We start from the raw sequence: 10,458 nt of genomic DNA, 5'->3' as shown, positions 1-10,458 counted from the left end.
GCGACGGCAGGTCAGTGCGGGCCGGGGCCGGGCTGCTCCGCCATCCTCGCGCAGCGCAGCGCAGCGCAGCGCGCCTGGGGCTGCGGCAGGTCGCGGAGCGGGGCGACACCGGGAGGTGGACTCTAGATCTGGATTGGGTCGGGTCTGGGTCTGGGTCTGGGTCTGGACCGGGTCGGGAGTGGGGTGTAAGGGAGGTGGGCTCTAGAACTGGGTCTGAATCCGGATCTGGAGAGGAGAGGGAGGTGGGCTCTAGATCTGGATTGGATTGGGTCCGGATCTGGATCCAGGTCTGGACTGGGGGAGTAAGGGAGATGGGGTCTAGATCTGGGTCTGAAATTGGAATGGGGTCATGGGGGTGAGAGGGAGGTGGGGTCTAGATCTGAATTGGATTGGATCAGGTCTGGGTTTGGATCCGGATCTAGATCTGGGTCTGGGGCTGACTCCATCCAGCCCAACCTCTGCCTTGGCCAAAACCCCTGGGCTGGAGCGACCGCAGCATTTCACACTGTCATCAGGGCTGGGGTTTAGTGGGGAACCAGCCCCACAGGCTTCTGTTGAGTCTGGCTGCCTTAGAGCACAAGTTCTCCTCCAGGGCTGCCTCGGGATCCTTTCAGGCAAGGTTAGCCCTGGGAGGTGCCCTGCCAGGATGCGTGGGATAAACCCGGAGAGGATCCATGGTTTCAAAGCCATTCTGCAGTGCTGAGGCCTTTCTGAGTTCTTTGCAGCAGATGAATGACTCTGTTCTTTTTGTGCACTGAAAAAATTCAGTGAGAACTAAGAGCCTGCACTTTGGGGGGGAGGGGGGGCTTGAATTAAGCCCTAAAAGGGTTGAGAACCACTGCCTTAGACACTGCCCCTCCCTCAGCACATCGGTGCTTTCTGGTGCTTTAGACCTAACTTCCCTCCAATGTTTTAAAAATCCTTCCTAATGTTTTAGGCTTTACCATGTTGGATCCAGCCCAGGGCTGTTTCTGCTTTGGTGAGATCATGGATTGGCTTTTATGGGATTATGGGATTTCTTGGGATTTTATGTTTGTGAGGTTCATTTGTTCCTGCTTTGCCAATGTTTGATTGTGGGTGGATTGGAAGAGAAGTATAAGGAAGCTCATGTTGCAACTGCCCATTATATGAAAAAAGAAGTGTCAGGGATCATAGAATCATAGAAGTTGGGTCAGAAGGGACCTTGTAGATCTTCAAGTCCGACCCCCCGCCTGGGCAGGAGAAAAACTGGGCTCAGATGACTCCAGCCAGGTAGGCATCAAGCCTCTTCTTAAAGACCCCCAGGGTAGGAGCCAGCACCACTTCCCTACGAAGTTGGTTCCAGATCCTAGCCGCCCTAACTGTGAAGTAGTTCTTACAGACGTCTAATCTAAACCTACTCTCCAACAACTTGTGGCCGTTATTCCTTGTTATGCCAGGGGGCACGAGGGGAAACAAGGTCTCTCCCAAACCCTTCTGGTCCCCCTAGTGAGTTTATAGACGGTCACCAGGTGCCCCCTCAGCCTTTTCTTGTGAAGGCTGAATAGGTTCAGGTTCCACAGTCTCTCATTGTAGGGTCTGCCCTGTTGTCCCCGGATCATGTGGGTGGACCTCCTCTGGACCCTCCCAATGTTGTCCACATCCCTCCTGAAGTGGGGCGCACAGAACTGGACACAGTACTCCAGCTGTGGCCTGACCAGTGTTGCGTAGAGGGGGAGGATCACCTCCTTGGCCCTACTTGAGATGCATCTGTGGATGCACGACGAGGTGCGGTTAGCCCTGCCAACCGTGACCTTGCATTGTTGGCCCATGTTCATCTTGGAGTCAGTAATGACTCCAAGATCCCTTTCTGCCTCCGTGCTCTCAAGAAGGGAGTTTCCCATCTTATAAGTGTGCTGCTGGTTACTACTGCCCAAGTGCAGTACCCTGCACTTGTCGCTGTTGAAACGCATCCTGTTTTTGCTAGCCCACCCCTGTAACCTATCCAAGTCTTGCTGCAGTCTTTCCCTCCCTACTAACTTGTGATTTCATCTACAAGTTTAATTCATTGGTTCCTTCATAAGCAGTAAAGTCTATTGTAAAAGAAAACTGGATGGGTGGAGAAGGAGAGGAAATTAAAACAGTAAATAAGTGTTGATGTCCTCTTTGTATTCCAGAATGGGTTGGGACTGGATTGGTTTTGGCTATGCAGCTCTGGTTGCATCAGGAGGAATTACTGGTTATATTAAAGCAGGTATGGTATTGGTAAACCCTTACATTTTCTGATACATAATTGCTTAAAATGGTAAGGAATGATATCTCACATGTAAAAGTAAAGGAGAGAGTTTTCTGTACAGCAATTATCTCTAACTTAGTGCTGTTGTTAAGTTTGACAGTTAGTGCTGTATACTGATAACTCTTTGTAGTTTTGGGTGTGGGGGGCGCTGTTTTATTTGACTTCCTGTTTTTGAACGATAAATTCCGTATCAGGCACCTACTCCGTACCAACATTTGGCTTTATGCTTTTTTATTCTTTGGGTGACTCCATTTAAGCTTGCTTCAGAGAGGCTTTAGTGCTGCTGTCTTGAACATCAATGACCTATACAATTGTATATTACCCAATAATATATAAGACAAAATCTTCAATGCTTTTTTCCTTAAGACAGTAATTATTTTTATTATTCATAAATCATACTAGCTCCATCTTACACACTACACTTAGTTCTCTTATCACTTCAGAAAATGGTACGTTTAAGCTGGTGACTGCTGCTGCTCAGAGAGCTGATTTTTCAAGGTTAACTTTTCTGTAGGAAGTCCGACCTGCATTATGTTTGCGCTAGCTCTGAATTACTCTGCCATGTTTCTTTGCTAGACACGACTGAATGTGGTGGAGCTTGGAACTGTATTCTCTCATTTGTTGTTCCATTTCCTGTTTGCTTTCTTAGTTTGTCTCCTTCATGCAGACAAGTAAATCTTCAGTTTGAAAGTGCTTGTAGGGAGGCCCTTGATTCATCTTGAAGTCCTCATGAGTTCTTTAGGACAGGTTGATGTCTAATGCAGTCTTGAGATGTATGCTGTTCCCTGAAGACCTCTTCCCACACAATTGGAATCGGCAGGAGTTGTGCCCATAAATGTGATTAAATTGGACCTTCGGAGAGCTTACTAGTGTGTTTTCTGCTGACTTTCTTCATCCTCTGCACTGTGAGTGGAGATGTGTGGTGAAGAGGGCATTGCAAAATAATAAGCATTATTATCCTCTCATTGCTGCTGGCACAACTGAGACAGAGTTGCCCAAGGTCATGTGTCAAGTCAGTAGCAGAGTCAGGAATAGCACCCACATGTTCTGACTCCCAGTCCTAAGCTTTTTGAAAGGAATAGTAAAAGTGAATAAGGTAACTCAGAGAAAAAAGGAGGCTGTCATGTCCCTGCTAATAAGACTAGCCTGTGACAGTAAGAATATTAGATAAGCATGCTAGAAATGGAAGAATGGTAGCTAAGTGCGTGGCTCTGTCTTTGGGTATAATTTACTTGACTCTTCTGTATCATCATCTGTATTTTAAATGTACAGCTGAAGATATTGAACCAGTCAGGTCATAGAATCCAGAGACCATTCCAATATCCCAGCAAAAAGGAGATGCCTATTTTCCACTCAATTTGGCAATAGTAAGGCCTTACCTGAAGTGCTGTGTTTTGGCCCCACACTTCAAAAAAGATGTGGCCAGATTGGAAAGAGTCCAGTAGAAAGTGACAAAAATGATTAGCGTCCTAGGAAGCATGATATATATGGAAAGGTTAAAAGAATGGTGATTATTTAGTCTGGAGAAAAGAAGACTGGAGAGGAATTTAATTAGTCTTAAAGTACCTGAAGGCCAAAAATAGTGATAGATTATTCTCTGTGGCTGCAGGAGACAGGGCAAGAAATAACTATCTTAAACTAGAACAAGGGAAATTTAGGTTGGATATTAGGAGAAACTTTTTAATTTGTGAGAGTGGTGAAGCATTAAAACAGATTACTTAGAGAAGCTGTGGAATTTGCATTCTTGGAAAGTCTTAAGAGCAATATAGACAAACACTTGTCTGGCAAGGCTTAGACAGGAGTGGTCCTGCCTTGAGCTGGGAGTTGGATTGGATGATCCTGAGTGCCCTTCCAGCCTGATTTATCTATGATTCTATATCTCAGTCCCCACACCTCACCCCCTCAATACACATATCCAGCATCATCCCTCCCCATTATTTTCCATATTTATCCCTCCTGCCAGATTGGAACAGTTTGTAGCTGAGCTATTGATAGTTTTCCCAATGGAGCTTTCAGAGTCTATTAATCTTGCTAAGTATCTACCTCTACAACCAAATATATGCCAAGTCACATAAAAGGCCCCCCACTGAGCTGGCACTGATAATAAAATACCTAGTCAGAGTTACAGACCAGGCCAGAGCATGTGGCTGGTGAAGGGCACAAGCAGAATTGACACTGATTTGGTTTCCTATAGCGCTAAGTGCTTATCATCCTGGTAAACTTGGAGTGCTGATGTTTGCAAACTGCTCTGGCAATTTCCAGTCTAAAGGAGACACGCAAATAGAAAAGGCAAAGTACTGCCCCCAGCAGCAACAGGTGCTGAATGTAGCTTTTGCCTGGCTCCTGGAGACATTCTGCACTTACCATAGGTGGAGGCATTTTGTCAATCCCATGTACATGGCAGTCATTTGTAAATCCCTGAGGACAAGACTGGAAACAGCAGCCTGCCCCCACCTCCTTTGACAATCAGGGGCTGTCCTTTTCACTAAAGACTTGATCCAAAGTCCCAATAATCCCTTTCCAACATCTCCAGTGGGCTCTGAATCAGGTCTTGCGTGTGTTTAACCTTTTATAATTTATTTTTATCATCAATGCCTCAGAGCCCTTCTCTACTAAGCCATTCCATCGTCTAACTGCTCTTGCTGTCTAGTTTAGTTTAAATTTCATTTTTTTTGAGTCTCAAGCCACTACTGTTTGATTAATCCCCATCTTTTATGGTACTGCCTCTCTAGGAAGTATGAGAACACTGAACTGAAAAAAACCCCTAAATCTCCTTTATTTATCATGGGTCTCAACTTTGATCCCTTTACTTTTCTAGTTATACATTGTATTGTTGTAAGGCAACCAATGCTTTATTTGCACGTTAAAAGACAGTAATGTTGTCTGCAGGATTATTTAAGCATGGTGCTGTGTTAGGTATGAATGGTGGCTATGTTTGTAAAATTCAGGCTCGCTTAAGATCCTTTGATTTAACCAGAGTGTCAAAGATGTGGCTTGCAGGCCCGATATGGCCTATGGAACCATTTCACCTGGACCACAGGGTTCCTAATGGGGCCAGGGGATGAGGTGATGAACTATGGCTGGGGCTTGGCTGCATTAAGCCTGGTGCTGCAGCTGCCAGGTCCAGATTCAGTCCAGGGGCCCAGGTGAGTGTTGAAATCCCTGATCTAAGCTGTAGTCTGACTCAGAAGAGTGAATAATGATTTTTTTGTTTGACTGCTTTATGAACCATATTCATGTCTGCTCTTCTAATAATGCCCTTTGTTTTATTCAAGGTAGCGTCCCATCACTAGCTGCTGGTCTTCTCTTTGGCAGTTTAGCTGGACTAGGCGCTTACCAGCTATCTCAGGATCCAAAGAATGTGTGGCTTTCCCTGGGTAAGTCTCCATTTAAATATATATGCAAAACATAGACTAATGGTTTATTAGATTTAAAACATCTATTATATGGTGCAGCAGTAGCTGCAACACAATCAGAATATGTTACAAAGTTCAGTTTTAGCAGGAGCTTCAGATCTTTTAGTAAAAAAAGGGGCAGTTTTCTTGACTTTTCTGCCTGTTATGTGATAGAAACAGGTTTCATATTGTAATCAGTACTGTTAATTATAGCTCTTTTTCTGCTAGCTCTGAATTAATGTCCCTCACATGTCCCCTCACCTGCTAACCTGGGTTCTTTTTATCTTTTACTTAGTTGCATCTGGAACATTGACTGCAGTTATGGGAATGAGATTTCTGAACTCTGGAAAATTCATTCCTGCAGGATTAATTGCTGGTGCCAGGTACTACACATGATGCTGTTTCTGATCCCACCCCATCTGCTTGACTCAATCTTCTTTAATTAAATTGAGACTACATTTGCTAAGAGTCTAAATGAACAAGAAAATAGGAAGATTTAATTTTGGTTTAAACAAATTATTTCAGTTTGCTACTTTCTGGAAGAAAGTACATACATTTGTTTTGTGTTTTTATTTTATTTCTTTAATTCAGTAAATTCACTATATTTTCCTTTAAACAGTCTGTTAATGGTTGGGAGACTTGGTCTGAAGATGATGGAAAAACCGAACGATGAATAACTGCATATGATGTGACCTGATATGTGTATAGAAAGTGTGAAAGCGCAGCTGCCTGAAGATGCTACACAAAATGAACAGAGAATATGAGCCCATTTCTAATATCAAATAATAATGTGATTTTTGAATTACTCTTTTTTTTGTACTAAGAAAATTGATTGGAGGGATTTTTTATATACAAAATGTCATTTATATCGAGTCAGTCAATAATCTCTATTGCATGCTAAGAAACTGAGGTAGTGTTAATTTAATTTTGCTAATACTTTTTGCAGTGTAACCTTCCCACTTTGTTTGTCACTCAGAAAATTTTAGAAGGAAGGGAAACTTGGAGCCAATGTAATCATAAAGAAAATACCCACATTAGGCCAGAAGGAGTACTTGCCCAAATACAACACAGTCTATACTCTTTCATAAAGAGTACCCAAAGCATGGATAAGAATGTGTCTGTATAACACAGATAAATACTTTTCTTCAGATTTTATTGCAAAAGTATGTTAAGCAAAGTGACATTTAAGGAGACTGATTTTATTATTATTATTTTTGTACTAGGAAAAACTGAGGATTAGTGTTGCAAAACTCTTTCTGATTGGGTAATGTTGTGTCTGTTTTGTTTGGTTTCTTCCTTGTGTCTTTCCAATGCATAGTTATCCACATGCAGTCCTTGATCACATGTAAAACACTCACCTCTTTAAGTGGAGGAGGAGATGGAGTGGAGTATGTGTACTCCGTTAACACTGCATTAAAGCCTCTGTAAGAGGAAGCCTCTATAGTAGATTATTTAAATAAGCTGTGCTTCGGTTCATGAACCATTGAAATGAGTATAAAATATAGTCATTTGAATATTCATTCCTAATTAGAATTTAAATTGTGTAGATCTGGTTTTAAAGGCATAATTGGGATTAGAATCTACAGGCATTTATAGCATCTCCTCATCTAACAGATAAATATTCTGCCTATGCTAGGAAATCTTAGGAAAGTAGCACTGGACAATAACGCTACTGCTACTAATGGTCTCCCATGCTGGTGAAGGGGGCAGGCTGTCAATGATCAGCTGGCAGCTGCTGAAAAATAGCAGCTTCCAAGGACAGCTCCCCTGTCCTGCAGCGGTGGCAGGTAGAATTGCTGTCCTCACCCCTTCCAAACCCCCAGGCATTCTCCCCACTCCTTGCACAATCGTGGACCCATGCAAGAGGTTGGGGGGAAGTTGTCCTGGGTTTCCTGGGGCTGATTCAAGCTGTGAGGAAATGCCTTCTCTTGGACAGTCCCAGGGAGACCTAGAAGGGGTTGGGGAGCAACACAGCCACTGCTTGGACCATCCTGGGGCTCTCTGGGTGGTTCAAGTGGCAGGAAGTCTTGCTGCCCTTTTATCAGGGAGCCTTAGTGCTGTTTGAAGGGTGGAAATCAGTGCTAAGGCTTGAACATTTTTGGCACTGTTGAAGCACCTGGCAGCATGGTCTCTGCAGAGCTCCTTGACAGCTTGCCATTTGGTAGGCTATTGGGGCGAGCAGAGGACTATGGGACAGTGGAGTTTCTTGTGCCCCCAAAATAGTGTACGTTCATTCTAAGCGGCACCAAAAAACTTTCTGGGAAATGTGTTGGTGGGAAGGCTTGACTTTTTTTTGCAGAAGAGCTGGTTTTCTTTGGAAAAAACTCTTTTAACACTTGTACACTAGCTTTTTGTGCCAGGAAAAAGTCCTTTTTCCTGGCACAGGTAAAGCGCCTGTCCCTGACCCTGGGTTACTGCCCTGTCAATTTAAACCTTTGCTTCTGTCTACTTGTACAATTGATGCCATGTTGGCTCTGCAGGATCATGTCTAAGGGGAAAAAAAGAACCTATTTCAAATACGTAAATTGTTATTACAAAGAAGAAACGTTTATAAATTATTTTCCATGGCCACTGGGGATAGCTGGTTCAATGCTGTCCCTGTATAGCACCCACTACTGCCATTGATTGAGACCAAGATACAGGGATAGATGGACCATTGGTCTGACTCAGTTTGGTACTTAAGTTTTTATGCTCTGGAACAGATTACCTAGGGTGGCTGAGTTGCCTGGATCATTGGAAATTTTTGCAAGCAAGCTGAACAAACATCTCTCAGGCATGGTTTAGAGATAATGAACCTGTCTGGATGTGGGGGGGACGGGACTAGCTGATGTCTAGAGGTTTCTTCCAGCCCTGTCATTTGAGGATTCCAATGGAAAAAGGAAAGGAGTATATAAGGAAAAACGATCATAAATTGAAGATTAATTAGAATTTTCTATAACATTTTTATTAGTAATATGCTAGAACTGTATAGACTAGTATGACCTTTGCTCATATTCTACAGTGATATTTAACTACTATTCAGTTTTTTTTATATCAAAACACTTTTGGGGAGGCAGTTGTGTTTCTCTTAGGCCCCTGGCAGACATTCAGTTATGGGCGCAATGGGTTCTGATCTGCGATCCCAACAATTGCGCCTTCTGCAATGTTACACATGCATGGCAGGAAGTGTAACTGGGATTGGGGATCAGATCCTAATTGCACCATATTGCCAGTGCAGTAGGATCCTGGGATTACGATCCTGGGCAAGTAGCAAGCCAGTCAGCTGATCAAGGCTCCCAGACTCTGGAACACATCAGAATCAAGGACCCCAATGTGTCCCCAGGGTGGGGAGCCCCAATCAGCTGACTGCTGCTCCCAACCTCAGAGGTGCATCAAAGCCAAGTCTTTGGTAGGTCCCCTAGGCTGGGAGCAGCACTCAGCTGATCAGTGGTCCCAGCCTTAAGAGCCACTGGAGTCAAAGGCTCCAATGCGCTCCTCAGGCTGAGAGCCCCGATTGGCAGATCAGTGGATCAGCCTGGACGCACATTCAGTTTAAGTCACATCTAGTTTAAGTCATAACTACCCACAGTTACTACATATATTTTCTGTAATAAGGAAGGCTGCTTACAGATGTAAAAAAAAAAACCCCTCATGCTTTAGTTTAAACTTGGCACACCCCTGCACCAAGCCCTGTGCATGCCTAGAAGAGGCATTGCGTTAGCTGGACCTGGCTTGCCCAATGTCTGTATAGATTGGGTGCTTCAGCAGGGCTTTTTTGGCACTTCTATGTAATAGCTTATTGAATCGTTTATTAGATACAAGTGCCAAAAAAAAAGCCCTGCTGAAGCATGCAATTTATACAAATGCTACAAAGTCTGCTTCTTCTGGTAAAGCACCCTTTTTTCTTCATGTCTGTCAGCAGCCTTTTTTGTGGCTTACTCCCTGTTTTATCATGACATTAATTGCATGAATGTGTGGGTGGGGTACTACTTAAGACAGGGGTGGGCAAAATATGGCCTACGGGCTGGATCTGGCCCACTAGATTGTATCTGGCCTGTGGGCAGGCAGCTGCCAACTCATGGGATACAGCGGCTGCATGGTGCCAGGTGGGCACATGGGGCTGTTTCTGCTGCATTGGGTGGGTGGGCAGGACTGCTTCTGCCCAGAGCTGACATGGCACCATTAGGTGACCTTGGCAGATGCCCCAGTGTCAGCTGTGGACATAACCAGCAGGTTCTGGGTTAGGGTGGGGAATGGGGCATGCTACAGCTGCGGGCAGGTTCCCAAGAGGGTGTGGGGGGAGAGAAAGAGAGGTAGCTCTTGTGAAGACACCAAAAGCTATTAAGTTGGCTTCCAGCCAGAATAATTGCCCACCTCTGACTTAAGACATGACTAATTGGTTAACATCTGCCCAGGGCTTGATTGAAACAAGCCTTAATAAATTACACAACCACCTAATTTTGGTAAATTGAGGTCCAGAACAGTAACTCATATTTTATGCACACTAATCAAATTTACACATAATACTTTCCTTTTTTTTAATAATACTCGAAGCAGACAGTAACAACTGTATTCCTTGCAAGGACTATATAAAGAATGGACTTCACAATCACTGCACTGAAGCTTTCACGTTACACTGTTCTGTGTTGAATTCAGATTCTAACAGTGCAAGCCAGAGTGACATTTTCAGTTTACTGGTTGCTGCAAGAGCCTTTGAGCAGCCCATTAAAAACTTCCTCTCAGGAGAAGGAAACAATCTGTTGAAAGAGAAATCTATAGCTCTCAGGCCAAATTGCGTAGCTGTGCAAGTTCCGTTAGTATCAGGTCTCT

General features: G+C 43.9%; 1 protein-coding gene across 1 annotated transcript; it reads left to right on the top strand.

The window, feature by feature from the left end:
- Nucleotides 1-92: 92 nt before the first annotated feature.
- On the top strand, nucleotides 93-6,917 carry LOC109301585 (transmembrane protein 14C-like). The gene is made up of 5 exons (XM_019522823.1): nucleotides 93-115; nucleotides 2,136-2,212; nucleotides 5,530-5,631; nucleotides 5,945-6,032; nucleotides 6,269-6,917. Exons 2-5 carry the CDS (start codon nucleotides 2,137-2,139, stop codon nucleotides 6,324-6,326), a joined length of 324 nt encoding a protein of 107 aa, XP_019378368.1. The 5' UTR covers nucleotides 93-115; nucleotide 2,136; the 3' UTR covers nucleotides 6,327-6,917.
- The last annotated feature ends 3,541 nt before the right edge of the window (nucleotides 6,918-10,458 follow it).

Source organism: Gavialis gangeticus, unplaced genomic scaffold, assembly GCF_001723915.1.
Source record: "Gavialis gangeticus isolate Ggan-Ray unplaced genomic scaffold, GavGan_comp1, whole genome shotgun sequence".
Taxonomy (NCBI): Eukaryota; Metazoa; Chordata; order Crocodylia; family Gavialidae; genus Gavialis; species Gavialis gangeticus.
The sequence above is the reverse complement of the archived record's forward strand: the minus strand, read 5'-3'. Positions and strand labels throughout refer to the sequence as shown.

Excerpts from the sequence above, each read along its gene's own strand:
- LOC109301585 (XM_019522823.1), top strand. The coding sequence starts at position 2,137 with ATGGGTTGGGACTGGATTGGTTTTGGCTATGCAGCTCTGGTTGCATCA. Across the intron at positions 2,213-5,529 it reads TACTGGTTATATTAAAGCAG|GTAGCGTCCCATCACTAGCT; the intron begins GTATGGTATTGG and ends GTTTTATTCAAG. Across the intron at positions 6,033-6,268 it reads GGATTAATTGCTGGTGCCAG|TCTGTTAATGGTTGGGAGAC; the intron begins GTACTACACATG and ends TCCTTTAAACAG.